Below are 15,148 nucleotides of genomic sequence, written 5' to 3'. Positions count from 1 at the left end.
CAAGCAACTTAAAGAAGTCCAGACGCTTTTCTTTGCAAGCTCCTTTGACTTCACACATAGTGTAATCACATCAGACAGGGTCTTAGGAACATCTCTCATCATCAGTTCTCTCTTTAACTCATCACAAATATTATTCAAGAGAGTACTTATCAATGCCGACTGCCCCCAGCCAGTTTCTTCGGCCAAGGTCCAGAATTCGACCGAAAAATCCGCCATACTCCGCCTCCCCTGCTTCAAATTTAACAGTCTGTGGGCAGCCGCCTCCGCTCCGGTGCCTCTTTCAAAAACACTTTTAAATTTGGTGAGGAAGTCCTCGTAAGAAATATCTGGGGCTGTTCTTAAAACAGCTTGCGCCCAGTTTAATGCCGACCCACGTAACAATTGAACCATAAAGGCAATTTTGGCCCCATCTGTCTCATATGTTCTTCGTAACTGACGGAATTGTAGGGTGATCTGAGTCAGAAATCCACCACATTTATCGAACTCACCCGAGAAAGGCTCCGGCGCTGGTAACGATCGCTCTGGAGGTTCTGTGTAAGCCGGCGTGGGGGAAACAGGCGGAGCGGCTGCAGATGGATTTGGAGCCGATAGCTGAGGAGAAACAGACGGAGGGGGTTAACACATTTAAGTATTTTCCTTAAATGTGTTAAATATATATTTTCTCATCTAAATGTCCACTGAGCTGTGAGCCAGGGGGCGGTAATGCGCCTTAACATTGGTTGCCAACCAAGAAGAAGAAGATGCTGTGAGCCAGGAGGGAGGGGGTGAGTGAGTGAGTGATTCGTTCGCTCGCTCTATGATTCAGCACAGGAGGGAGGGGGTGAGCGAGTCCTGAGTGATTCGCTTAAGCTTACGATTCAGCACAAGAGGGAGGGGGTTAGTAAGTGAGTGAGTGATTCGTTCGCTCTATGATTCAGCACAGGAGGGAGGGGGTGAGCGAGTCCTGAGTAATTTGCTTACGCTTACGATTCAACACAGGAAGGGAGGGGGTGAGTAGCTCAAATGTGTTGTTAGCATGTTAGCAGAGCGATGCTACTGTGAACCGAGGAGCTATTTTCTTGATGTGAGCTTCTACTCAGGGTTTTTTCTTTCAGTTCAGAGCAGAAATGCTTTTGTTAAGAAACTGGCTGTTGTTACCCCCCCCCCCGCAATTTTAATTATAAGCTAGATATATTTCTACTAAGTGAATTAGTTTGCTAACAGAAACAGGGATGAGTCAATGAGTCAGTTGGGCTTGTGAATCATGATTCACGAGTCAGTAAAGTGATTCTCGAGTATTGAACGATTCGTTCACGAATCGAACATCACTACAGCGAGGTGCTGATCCACAGCAGATCCAGTTTGTGAATGAGTCACTGGGTAATGATGGGGATGAATGCTGAACTGAAGTCTATGAACAGCTTTCTAATGTATGGGTCTCTAGTGTCCAGATGTGTGAGGGCTGAGTGAAGGGCAGTTGAAATTGCATCATCAGTTGAGCATTTTGACCGGTATGCGAACTCAAATGGATCCAGGTTGAGGGAAAGAGATAATTTGATTTGATACACGACTAACCGTTCAAAGCGCTTCACAATGATGGAGGTGAGTGCAACCAGACGGTAGTCGTTAAAGCAGGAGGCAGATGACTTCTTTGGTACAGTAATGATGGTGGAGGCTTCAATGCATGTGGGAACGACAGCCTGACCCAAATGATGTGTTAAAGATGTCTGTGAAGACATTTGTGAGTTCCTCAGCATAGTCCGTCAGTGCTCGTCCCGGAATGTTATCAGGACCTGGAGCTTTGCGTGTATTGATTTTGGCAAGGAATCTCCGCACACTGTCTGGGGATTGTGTCACCACGGTCTGTAGAGTGGGCTTGTAGTCTGTGATGGCTTGTATTCCTTGCCACTGCCTCCAAGTATCTCTACTGTTGCTGAAGCTTTGCAAAATCCTCCTGGAGTACTGCCTTTTTGTCTCTAATGCCACGTGACAGGTTTGCTCTTGCTGTTCTTAGGCTCACCTAATCCCCGGCTCAGAAGGCTACATTTCTCAATCTTAGGAGCCTTTAGACCTCACCTGTGAGCCATAGTTTCTGATTGGCTCGGACACTGGTAGTCCTGGTCTCTGTGACATCGATGCATTTTGGGATGTAGGCAAGTTTCGGTATATTCCTGAAAGTCTGTGGTGTTGTCATGTGTGACGGTCTGTTTAAAGATCTCCCAGTCTTTGGTGGAAAAGCAGTCTTGCAGTGCCTCTAAGGACCCTTCTGGCCACACATGTACCTGCTTGCAAACTGGTATAGAGACTTTGACCAGGGGCCTGTATGCTGGCATTAGCATAACAGTGATGTGATCATAGGCACCAAGGTGGGGGAGGGAGAGACCTTTGTAACACATCAGCTTTTAGATGTCCCCTATTAATGATGAAATCTCACAGTCTAAGAAGGCTAACCTGCCATTTTTCATATTTTCCCTGGTGAATTCAATGTGTTGGTCCACCGATTTAATGCGATCCATAAATTTTTGTATGTCCTGAGATTTGATTTGTTTATTTTTGGCAAGACCATCATTTTTATAGCGGCGACCCTTCCCATGAGTGATATGGGTAAAGATTTCCATCTAGCCAGGTCGCCTTCTACTGTCTTTAAAAGTGGGATGTGGTTTAATTTAGTTAATTCTGAAAGTTTAGGAGAGACATTAATACCTAAATATTTTATATTTCCACATTGCAGTGGGGAAGGAGAAGAATTATGGAAGGAGCAATTAATCAGAAGGACTGTTGATTTTGACCAGTTAATTGAATAATCTGAGACACTTGAGAAAGAATTTATCAATGCAATTACCCCAGAGATATTGGTTTGTGAGTTTTGGAGAAAAAGTAACACATCATCTGCATAGAGACTGATATTATGTTCTACATTCTTACATTTTATGCCCTTAATTGTTGTAGCCTGTCTAATTGCTGCTGCTAGTGGCTCAATAAAAATTGCAAACAGTGAAGGGGAGAGTGGGCATCCCTGTCTGGTGCCCCTCAGAAGAGAGAAGCTGGAGGATGTCTCGTCATTTGTTCTGACACAAGCTGTTGGGGAGTTATATAATATTTTTAACCAGTCTATGAAAGAGGGTCCAAAACCAAATTTGTGTAAAGTCGCAGTTAGAAATTTCCAGTTAACTCTGTCAAATGCTTTTTCTGCATCTAAAGAAAATATTATGGTTTCAAGGTTTTTACTGCATGAGTAGTCTATTAAATTAAGTAATCTACGTGTATTTGTTGATGAGTGCCTACCTTTTATTAAACCAGTTTGGTCAGGATGAATTAAAAGGGGGTTATTTTCTCCAGTCTCTTTGAGAGAGCTTTGCAGATTATTTTAAGGTCTACATTAATAAGCGATATTGGATGATAGCTTGAAGGAAATACAGGGTCTTTGCCTGGTTTTTGTAAGAGACTGATATTTGCAGAGTTCATATTTGGTGGTAGTCTACCATTTTCTTTGATTTCCTGCAACATCCTGTGAAAAACTGGTGCCAGAATCGTCCAGAATTCTTTGTAAAAATCTGTTGGAAAACCGTCTGGACCAGGAGCCTTATTATTGGGCATGCTTATCAGAGATTCCTGGAGTTCACCTGGCGTCAGTGGCCAATAATTTTGGAAGAGTTATGTTGTCGAGAAATTGATCAATTTCATTTTTAGACGGGTTTATTTGTGGTGTGTATAAAGTTTCATAGAAATCCCTAAAAATGTTGTTTATTTTTTTAGGATCATATATTGTATTCCCAGATAAATCTTTAACAGCACATATAGTTGTTTTTTCTTTATTGATTTTTAACTGGTTAGCAAGAAATTGTCCGGATTTGTTACCGTGTTCATAATTTTGCAGGCGAAGTCTTTGTACTAAGAATTTAGTCTTTTTATTAATAATTTCATTTAATTCTAGTTTTGTCTTGTGTATTTTGTTTAATATTTCTTGATCTTGGTGTGACACGTAGGCTTTTTCTAAGGATTTGATGTTTTTTCTAGTTCCTGAATTTTTTTGTTTTCTTCTTTCTTCTTATGTGATGAGAAAGAGATTATTTTACCTCTCATCATGGCTTTCCCTGCTTCCCAGAGGACAGATGCTGATGTTCCAGGAATGTCATTAAAGCCTAAATATAGAGTCCGTTCTTTTTTAAAGTATTTGATAAAGTCTTCGTCTTTGAGCAGTGATGTATTAAATCTCCAGTTTTTTCTTGGTGTAGTATTATTCATCTGTATTAGTGTTAAAGATACAGGAGCATGATCGCTGACAGCTATAGGATGAATCTCAGTGTCTGTAATGTTACTCAGCAGTGAGCTACTGACCAGAAAATAATCCAGACGAGAGTAGGAGTGATGGACATGTGAGAAGAAAGAATATTCCTTACTGTTGGGGTGAAGGGAGCGCCATGCATCGCAAAGACCAAAGTCGCTCATATACTGTTTGATTATATTAGTGGACTGCCAGTTACGCTGAGCTCCTGCTGTATTGAGCCTGTCCATTTCTTCATTTAGTCCCAGGTTGAGGTCTCCCCCAAGAACAATTGTGCAATCTAGGTGTTCGGAGAGTGTACTAAAAAAACTGTGGAAGAATGAGGGGTCATCAACATTTGGACCATATATACTTACAATACCTAGCTTTTGGTTAAGTATAGATAGTTTGACGATTAGGAATCTGCCCTCTGGATCTATAACTGTATCGAGTACTGGGAAATTAATATTTTTATTTATTAGAATTGCTATTCCCCTTTGTCTAGAATTATAACAGGCTGAGAACACATTAGGAAACTCAGGTGTTTTAAGTTTATTCAAACCTGTGACAGGCATGTGGGTTTCTTGTAATAAAACAACGTTTGCCTGTAATTTTTTAAGTTGGTTAAGTATCTTTAACCTTTTTTCCCTAGAGCCAGCTCCATGCACATTCCATGTGACAAATCTTAGCATGCCCATAGTTGTGTGTTTGTGGCTAATGATGTACGCTGTGTGTCTCGCTTAGACGGGTGAGGAAAATGGAAACACATCTTTTTTTTTTTTTTGTAAGTAAAGAGAAGAAAATGCGCGGCAAGAAGCTCCATAGGTCTGACTATGTGTGTGCATAATAACTAATATGAGCAAATGTGTGCGTGTGTCCTATATCTGTGTGCGCTGTGTGGCTGTTGTAAATGTGTTGCCTTTAATGTGTGTGCGTGATCGTGCAGAGTAAGCATGTAGAAATAGACAGTGTCGCTTGTGGATGGATAGGGAAACAGGTGATCGACATAGTGATAGAAAAGAGAAGCAAATAAACCAAAGAGCAACGTCCGCGACAAGAGAGAGAGAGGGAAAAAGAAATAAAAACGGAAACATTCCAATTAAAGCATTGGCGGAGAGTGACGGTGACGTTATACTAAATTAGCAAACTGATATTACATAGTTAAGCAAAAGTTAATACAAGAGAGTGTGAGTGAAGAGTGAGTGAAGAGAATAGTGCAGCGGATTCTTATCTGGTGTGCGGTCAATACAGCACAGCAAATCCAGCATGTCCAAATTAACACTGTCGGATTTGATTTCAACACTATTAAAGTGTCTATATGGGTCCACACCAGAGAGTGTTAATTTAACTCTTTTTGGAGAGTTGGTACGTTAACTCTGCTTTAGTGTTAAACACCAAATCTGTCTGGAGTTGATAATTTAACACTTGGTGTTAAGAGTTTATATATTAACTCTCAAAGAGTATTTTAGTTTAACTACGTAAGAGTTATCTTCTAATTCATTCTAAAAAGCGGGAATTTTACTGTTCTGAACTTCTAGAAATTTCTTTTGGAAATAAACATTTACTAAAAAGATGCAATGGTTCTTGAAAAACATTTATTCTGAACTGTGCACCACAATTTCAAAACATTTTCTGAAAGATGTAACAGTGTACATGTTCTCACTTTCATTAGAATTTTGTTTATCAAAAGGTCTGACATGGTAAATGCAAATAACAGCATTCTCATCACTTATTTCTTCAATACAATATGCATGTCCTTCATTCATCCCTTTGTGGAACTTCAACGCACTTCTGCTCTCCCCCATATTCCATCTTCACAAGCATATCCTGTGCGGAGATTGAATAAAAATTAGTTGACACTAATTAATGGCACAAATAATCCAGTAAACAATTGCAGCACAGTAAAAAAAAAAAAGGAATCCTCTTTGAGCCATTACTTGTGTAAAGTATTTTCCCAAAAGACAAAGACACAGGCAACAGGTAATACTGAACTAAATGTAAAACCTCAACCTTTTTAATTTTTACCTAAACCGTGTGCACAAAACTCTGGAGGGATCTATGCTAACGTAGAATCCAGTCAGGATGTCAGCTACTGCTGTTTGCTCGTCTTTTTTTTTTTTATGGGCGATCGTTTTCAGGCTTCAAGTAGCACCATTATACCAACATTTCACATTCTAGACATTGTTTTAGGTATATTTGACCAAACATTTGACTGAAAATTCACATGCAAGCTTTTTTTTCCAAGGCTGTGGTATTTGCCTGCAAACAATACCTTTCAGCTAGCTAAAACAGAATATTATGCTATCAGCGAGCAACATGGCTAATGCCTTTCACACAGCTTTGTCTCAACTCCAAAGAGCCACAGAAGTAAAAGCTCATAATAATAATTGAAACAATCTTTGAAAAAATGACTTACCAAGCATGGCAAACAACTCAAATATGTAGAGCAAAATGTTCTGAAACGGCTTCACTTCAGCTTCGATTGGAGCCGTGCTGTGGGCGGAGTCTGTGAATTTACTCTGTAGGAGTTCAGAGTTAAGAGGTCAAGAGTTAATGTTTCTATTGTAACACCTCCAGATTTGACAGAGAAACACTAATTTTTAACACTCGATTTTAACTACTATCATTTTACACCTCAGAGTTAGATTAAAGGAATGTGACTCTGCTTAGAGTAAAATTAACTCTACTTTTGCAAGAAGACTATTAACACCAAAACATTTAACACTTTTGAATTTGCTGTGAGCCATGGAGTGGTGCCAGGGTCGCAGTAGAGCTGTCCGTCCACGTAGAGCCGGTCCACGGCGATGACAGCCCGGGAGCCTTTCTGGATAAAACTACGTCGGACTGGGAAGAGGACCCTGCGTCGTTCCAGGATCTCTCTGGGGAACTGATCGTTCACGCTGAAATCCGATCCTTTCAGCTCTCTGCCGCGACTCTTCACCTGCTCCTTCTGCTTGAAGTGGCCGAATTTGGCTACAATAGGACGTGGTCTCCCGCTTCCTGTCTTCGGAGCCCCTATGCGATGCACTCTATCGAACCCTATGTTTTTCACCGTGTCCTCTGGCAGCTTCAGGTGGATTTTAATGAAGCTTCTCACGGTCGTTTCCGGGTCCTCTCCGGCAGACTCTGGAATACCAGAAAACACCAGATTATCTCTCATGCTACGGGCTTGTAAATCTATAACGGTCTCTTTTATTTTTTTATTTTCTATGTTTAATTGGGTCACATTTTCGGTTAGAGATTTGACCGAGTCCCGTTGCGTGGCGTTTTCCGCAGCAAGTGTTTCCACCTGCCGCTGGCTGAACTCCAGGGATTCTTTTAGAGATTTAAATTCCCGGTGTAAGATCTCCACCAGGGACAGCCTCACATCAAAACTGGACAATTGCTTATCGATTGACTCCAGGATGTCGACGATATCTTTGCTGGCAGGCGATGTTGAGCCGGGGGAGTCTGCCGGGCGATATCTTTTAGATGACGGCGTCTCAGCTTTGGCTGGGGAAGACGCGCTCTGGGCCTTCTTCATTACTAAATCGATGTATTCTTGGAGAGCGTCTAAACTCTCCTCGTTGTCCTCCAGGGTGTTAGAGATGATAGGACAGATGTTGTTAGTTATATGACAGTTGGTTTATTTGGCAATACTGAAGTTTAAAGAAACTTTGTTAAATTCTATGCAACCATTCGCTTTTTTTTCCGCCAAATCTCCGGCGTCTGACGTCACGTACAACATGGGTCGCTTACCTTTCCCCGTCACTTACCTCTCCTCACTTCCATTATTTTTCTAATGTAAGTGGAGTCAGAAAAACTTGTGGCAGATATGAGAAGACTCCTTGGGCATCATTTACTACTATGTGCAAAGAAATGTTTTAATGTGTGCAACAAAAACAACAAACAAATAAATAATAAATAAATTGTATTTATATAACACCTTTCTAGACAGAATCACAAAGTGCTGCACATAAGATAACAAATAATAAAAGGAAAAACAGACAATATAAAACAGGCAGAAATTGAACCAAAAACAGTTTAAAAAAGTGAGTTTTGAGTTGATTTTTTAAAAACAACGACTGAGTCCACAATTGTTAATGTATGAGGGAGAGAGTCCACCGTGTCGGGGCCACAGTGTCAAAAGCTCTGTCAGCCTTAGTTCTCATCTTAGTCTGTTTCATAGCAAGTAAGCCCTGATCAGATGACCTCAGGGACCTGCTTGGACATCGGGCTGTAGCAAATAACTGCAACATGAAAATTATTGTCAGATTTATAAAATGTGCACCAACCTGTTTTGTTCTTTCCTTGATGCATGTTAATGAATCCAAATGAGTGAAAATCAGTGTTCACCATCTGTAACCTGCACACTGTCACACACACTATTTCTCCAGACAAAGAATCATGCTTACCTTGTGGTAAGATGGGTTAATGGTGAGGATACTGTAAGAGAGCGCAGTTAAGAGAGGGAGAAGAAAGAACTAAATAATAAGCGAGGCTTGGCTTCAAATAACAAAGGTCTAAATATTGTTTTCCCTGAGACACGCTGGCTCATGTAAACTAGCAAATAAATAAAAAAGAAAAAATCATTTCAATTCAATGTTATTTATATAGCACCAAATCAAAACAGCAGTCGCCTCAAGGTGCTTTATATTGTAAGGTGATCACAGTTGTGGAGAATCGTGAAATACTCGTGTGAATTGTGTTGTTCTGGATGTTCTTCAGTTTATTTCATATAAAGGATGAATAATAAAGAAAAACAATCTAGATTTTTGCATTTTTATTGTTAAAAACTGCTCAAGATGTTGCTCAGTCACATTTCCATAACAGATGATGTCAGATCTTTATGCAGTGTCGGTGAGACGATCAACAACAGATCAGACAAAACACTCAAGCGGACACTCCTCTGTAGAAGGAAACATGGAAAGTGTGAGGTAACATCAATTTGTATTTCAGGCTGTTTTTATGTAGAACTTCAGCACCAATGTAAAAGTACCGGTTTTAGGAAGATGAACAATATTTTCAGGAAGGATGCCGGTCTGCAAGCAGAGCTGGTTGAACTTCTCCTTCACCTCAGCGCTGAGGTCCAGACTACGTCCTGTGAAACCACGTGATGTAAATCTGTTGCTGTAACTTTACTTCACAGTTTACTGAACACAGCTAAATGCAACTTTACCATATAATTTGTTTTCAACAAAGGTTTCATTCCGTCCGGTGTTGATGTAATGATTCAGGCCGTACTCATCAGGCTTCCCGTCGACCACACGCATTTCAGTCACAAACCCCGTGACTGACAAAAAGGGAAACGGCAGAAGAAAAGATGTGAAAAATACTGGATGATGATGATGGAGGATTAACCGTGGTGGTTAAACTGTTTCCTGTCTTTGTGGGCGTACTCACAGGGAATGCTGAATGTGAATTTTCCAGGCACGTCAGTCTTGGTGGCTAAAGTCTCTATTTTCCAACATGTATCGCTACGGGTGCAAAGACATAACATTAATCATCAGTGTAAATATTTTAATGCTATCCAAATAGTATTTGCTTTGTCTGTCCACTCGCACTCACAGAGGATGTGAGGACGCCACTTTCAAACTCCCATCTTCAGTTGGCTCAACCATGACGGTGCCGGACTTCATGTTGGCTTTGCGACAGACAAACCATTTGAAATTAGAGCAAACTCCAGTCAAGTACCACTTACCTGCAACCTGTGGACACACAAATGGAAAGGATTGAGAATTATACAGAAGCATAAGAGCTGCTTATTGTAACACTTTGTGCGTGTGCATGTGCGTGTGTGTGTGTGTGCACATTAATAATACACTGATGTATATTAGTTTTATTCATGCTATATCCTGAGAAAACAATTGCAAACATCAAAGTTTCCAATGCTGATGTTTTGTTGTTCACACTTTGTTTCATATTTATATAGTTTTTTTTTTTGTTGTTTTTTTAAGCAATGGACAAAATAAATATTATCAGGCAAAATCCAGGGTGAAACATAACCAAATAACTTAAATGGTGAAATCATTATAGAAGTACATGTTGCAAAGGTCAGCCTCCTGTATAGACTGCTAAACTGTCTGGGGGGGGGGGGGGGGCTGCCTGTCCTTGTTGGATAAGCTGCACCCTTTTTCCGTAAGACGGAGACATTTGTATGAAAATAGATGGGCGGTAAAATAAAAAATATTATGGATGACTCTTACCCCCTGTAAATCAAAGTCCGCCTGAGGTAGGATTTCAGAAGCAGAAACCATGAGGGAGCACAGTACCACTCCCAGAAGGGCGCGAAGTGAAGCCATAGCTGCTGAAGAGTGAAGACATGATGATCTGCTGCCTGGTGACTCTTTATATAGAAGAGTGAGATTATCTCCCCACCAACAGCTGCACTTATACAAACCCCAGGTGCTGGGGTGGCTTTGAACATGTGACATTCTCTGTAAACACATGGACAGTTTCATAACCACAAAGATTATTCCTGCAGCGGCAGACTTGTATCCACTGTGTGAGAGGTGGACGTCAGACAGTTCTTAGAAAATGTAGTTTCTCTTTTAAGCTTTTAACATCTCTTTTACGCCCATTTGTCTAAAAACTACTTGAAAGCCCTTCATGTCAGAGGTTTATTATCTGTGCAGGATGGAGCATCCTCAGAGAGAAAGCAGAGCTTTGTTCACACAGTTTTCTCCAAAGCTGACTGATTAGGAATCTCAAAGTTGGCTTTTCTCATAAGTAATACATGGTCTCAGTCAGGCTGGACACGATCACTCCTACAGGAAGTAAATGTACTATGATTTTATTTCACCTGTGAAATGATGAAAAACAGCAGAATAGCTCACGCTAACAAACGGGTGTTGAAATGTTTCATTTTCTGCTGTTTCATAGGTCAAAAAGGGCATTGAACCAAACTGAAGCTGAGCTGCTGCTACTGTTGTAGTGCAGCATCTGCTGTGTGCTTAATCATAGAACCTTCTGTACACAGCAGACAGAGGCTACTGGCACTGCTAGAGAGCTTTAAAAACTGGTTATTGAAGTGGCTTTGATAATACTGATACACATTCTTTGCTACTGTCACAGGACAGGGATCCACCAGGGAATAGTTGTCAGGATAAAGAGCCTTCGCTTCTCTAAATATAAACTGGATACTTGTAGGAAACTTTGGGAAGCGTCTAAATTGAAGTTAGCTCAGGTACTTCTTCCATACTTGCTCTACAGAAAGCCAAAGAGTTTGGAGCTCTGCAAACATTTCCAGCACAGCTGGATGTGTTTGTAACTTTGGTCACCTCTCTATCATCCCTCAGATTCTTGTCTCTACTGCACAGCTTTGAAACCATGACAGCACTAGTGTTGCTGAGGAGAGATCCAGTTTAAACAGACCTTTATTCCTGGAGAACAAACACATGAAGTGATGCTGTTAAAGAAGAACATTTTATCACACTAATGAATCAAGCATCTGTATGTTTGTCTGTCAATCTGTCTGTCAACAGTTCCTCTGATCTACTTCAGACTTGATGGGTATTTTTTTTAGGAGCAGTCAAAGTCTATCACCCGTGTTGCTTTGTCTGCTGTAAATCTGCCTGTACAAAGGGAAACATGCATGTTTTTAGATGCAAATTCACAACATGGCTGCATTTTTTAGTCATCTTCTGTGATTATGTGTATTTTATATTTATTTACTTCTATTATGTTTTGTATATGAATCTTTACAAGTGTGTAGATACAAAGGCTTGATTAAAACAAAGGTCTCAGCTGTGCTGTTAGGGATGTACTCAGATTTGTTTCAAAATGTAATAAATCAAAGGATTTTAGGCATTTCATCCTTTTTATTTGTTTGGTTATAACAGCAGGTGGATAAAAACATGCAGGTGATGAATATAATTGTGTGATATTATGAGCATTGTTAATAAAGAAAGAGCAGAGATAGTAAAGTAAAAAGGAAACAGGTCATGGAGGTGAGATTTTCAGAACACTAAAAGCTCCTCGGTGAGATGATCACCTGGACACAAGGTCAGGCAGCTGGGACTCATCTAGAGAGAGGAAAATGGAAAAGTGATCTGTGCATAACATCACTTTTGATTGCAGTTAAGATAAGATAAGATAACCTTTATTAGTCCCACACGTGGGAAATTTGTTTTGTCACAGCAGGAAGTGGACAGTGCAAAAGTTATATAGCAAAATTTGAATACAATAAGAATAAAATACTGTACACAACTGTACAGAATAGAATAAAATAAAATAAAATACTATATACAGTAGAATAAATAGAATAAAATATACAATGGGATAAAAATAGAATGCAAATGCTTTATACAACTGAGTAAAAATACAACTTTGTCAGAAAAAGAGTATTGCACTTAGTGTTATTGCACATGTGTGTGCTTGATCAGTTGAAGTCTTTGTTGCGGAGTCTGACAGCAGTGGGGAGGAAAGACCTGCGAAATCTCTCCGTCCCACACCGTGGGTGCCGCAGTCTCCCACTGAAGGAGCTGCTCAGTGCTGTCACAGTCTGCTGCATGGGGTGGGAGATGTTGTCCAACAGTGATGACAGCTTAGCCACCATTCTCCTGTCACTCACCACCTCCACTGGGTCCAGAGGGCAGAACAGAGCTGGCCCTTCTGATCAGCCTGTTCAGTCTCTTCCTGTCCCCAGCAGAGATGCTGCCGCCCCAGCAGACCACACCATAAAAGATGGCTGAGGCCACCACAGAGTCATAGAAGGTCTTCAGGAGTGGGCCCTCCACTCCAAACGACCTGAGTCTCCGCAGCAGGTACAGCCTGCTCTGACCTTTCCTGTAGAGGGCATCTGAGTTATGAGTCCAGTCCAGTTTGTTGTTCAGATGAACACTAAGGTACCTGTAGCTGTCCACAGCCTCAATGTCCATACCTTGGATGTTCAGTGGTTGCAGTGGAGGATGTTTGTGCATGCGGAAGTCTACCACCAGCTACTTGGTTTTACTGGCATTGATCTGGAGGTAGTTCAGCTGGCACCAGTCCACAAAGTCCTGAGTCAGTCCTCTGTACTCCTTGATGTCCCCATCAGTGATGAGGCCGACTATTGCAGAGTCATCAGAGAACTTCTGCAGGAAGCACTGGGTGGAGTTGTGGGAGACGTCTGCAGTGTAGATGGTGAAGAGGGACGGAGCCAGAACCGTTCCCTGTGGGGCCCCCGTACTGTAGATGACCCTGTCCGACACACAGCCCTTAGTCCTCACATACTGTGGTCGGTCGGTGAGGTAGTCCAAAATCCAGGTAGTGAGGTGGTGGTCCACTCCAGAGTTCTCCAGCTTGTCCTTCAGGACCGTGGGAAGAATAGTGTTGAAGGCACTGGAGAAATCAAAGAACATGATTCTCACAGTGGTTCCAGCGGTCTCCAGGTGAGCGAGGGAACGATGTAGGAGGTGAATGACGGCATCATCCGCTCCAATGCCAGGTTGGTAGGAAAACTGAAGTGGGTCCAGTGATGAGCTTGTTAGGCGCCGAAGCTGAGCCAGGACCAGCAGCTCCAGGGTCTTCATCAGGTGGGATGTTAGAGCCACCGGCCTGTAGCTGTCGAGGTCCTTGGGGCGTGAAGTCTTTGGCACTGGTACAACACAGGAGGTTTTCCAGAGCTGTGGGACTCTACCCAGCCTCAGGCTCAGGCTGAAGAGGTGCTCCATCATCACCCCACACAGTAGGTCTGCACAGGACCTGACCACCCTTGAGCTGATGCCATCTGGGCCCGCTGCCTTCTTGGCTTTAATCCTTTGATGTAAAAATTATTTACATCAAACTTCTTCTCTGAGATAAGAGCACCATTTCTGGGAAAGATCACAATATTTTCAGGCTGGATGCTGGTTTGCAGGGAGAACTGAATGCAATTCTCCTGCACCTCAGCGCTGAGGTCCCACCTTTGAAAACAGATGAGGTCAATCTGCTGCAGCACGTATAGCTTTACTGATCAGCAGAACAGGTTAAAAGGATTCAGCAGAGCGTAGAATCAGAGCTAAATGCCATATTACCATAGAGTTTGTTAACAACATAGCTTTTCTTTCCCCTTTGTCTTGATGGAATAAATCAGGGATACTCGTCATACTTCACCTCAACCACATCACTGAGATGCCCCCAGCCTGACAAAGCAGCAGAAATGAAATGATGAAAGCAGAAACAGCAAACATACCAGATGGTTCAGTTGTGTTTTTCTCTTTGTGCGCGCTCACGCCGACTTGTGTACTGTGTTGTTATGGATGTACTTCAATCTATTTGTTAAAAAAGAGAATAAAGTAAAGTATTTTAGCTGTTTCGGAGTTTTTGTTTGCCAGCAAATGGTTTGATTCAATTCAGTTTTATTTATATGGAGTCAAATAATAACAAAGACCCTAGAATAGCCCTGAGTTTGTCCAGGTGACACTCCTCTGAAGAACAAATAAAAAGAGGAATAAGGGGATTAGTTTTCAAGTTTGTTTTCTTTCAAAATAAAAGCTGAAAGTGTTTTGGAAGCGTGATAATATTTTCAGCCAGGATGCCGGTCTCCAAGGAGAACTGCACCTCAGCGCTGAGCTCCACATCACGCCCTGTGAAACCACAGATATAAATCTGCTACAGTGAGAATAACTTTACCCAACACAAGTGTAGAAGTAGACATTTGACTTTACCATCCAACCTGTTAACAACAAAGCTTTCATTGCCTCTGTTGTTGATGGTGTGAGTCATGTAGGACTAATCATACTTCACATCAGCCATGCACAAGTCAGAGTATCTCCAGGCTTTCAATAATAAAGCCAAGGGGATGATGTGAACATAGGAATAGTAAAATATGCATCATAATCAGTTGTAGGTGTCAACTATGTGGCACCTCAGTCTTGTTGGCATGAAGAAAAGTTGTGTAACATGTAGCATAAGGGCTGCAAAGACATCCTTTAAACAGCAGTCGTCTGTTAGTCGTAACGTATC

General features: G+C 41.5%; 1 protein-coding gene across 1 annotated transcript; it reads right to left on the bottom strand.

The window, feature by feature from the left end:
* Positions 1–8,990: 8,990 nt before the first annotated feature.
* LOC112431514 (lipocalin-like) lies at positions 8,991–10,567 on the bottom strand. Its single transcript, XM_024800135.2, has 6 exons — positions 10,429–10,567; positions 9,791–9,930; positions 9,626–9,699; positions 9,402–9,515; positions 9,222–9,323; positions 8,991–9,131 (listed from the first exon to the last, which is right to left on the bottom strand). Exons 1-6 carry the CDS (start codon positions 10,522–10,524, stop codon positions 9,103–9,105), a joined length of 555 nt encoding a protein of 184 aa, XP_024655903.2. The 5' UTR covers positions 10,525–10,567; the 3' UTR covers positions 8,991–9,102.
* Positions 10,568–15,148: the final 4,581 nt, after the last annotated feature.

This window comes from Maylandia zebra, linkage group LG3 (genome assembly GCF_041146795.1).
Source record: "Maylandia zebra isolate NMK-2024a linkage group LG3, Mzebra_GT3a, whole genome shotgun sequence".
NCBI lineage: Eukaryota > Metazoa > Chordata > Actinopteri > Cichliformes > Cichlidae > Maylandia > Maylandia zebra.
Note: the sequence above shows the minus strand (reverse complement) of the source record. Positions and strands in the feature narration are given on the sequence as shown.

Coding starts and splice junctions, on each gene's coding strand:
- LOC112431514 (XM_024800135.2), bottom strand. CDS start 10,524: ATGGCTTCACTTCGCGCCCTTCTGGGAGTGGTACTGTGCTCCCTCATG. Junction 9,516..9,625: donor ATTCACATTCAGCATTCCCT/GTGAGTACGCCC, acceptor CCTTTTTGTCAG/TCACGGGGTTTGTGACTGAA. Junction 9,324..9,401: donor TGTTGAAAACAAATTATATG/GTAAAGTTGCAT, acceptor GTGGTTTCACAG/GACGTAGTCTGGACCTCAGC.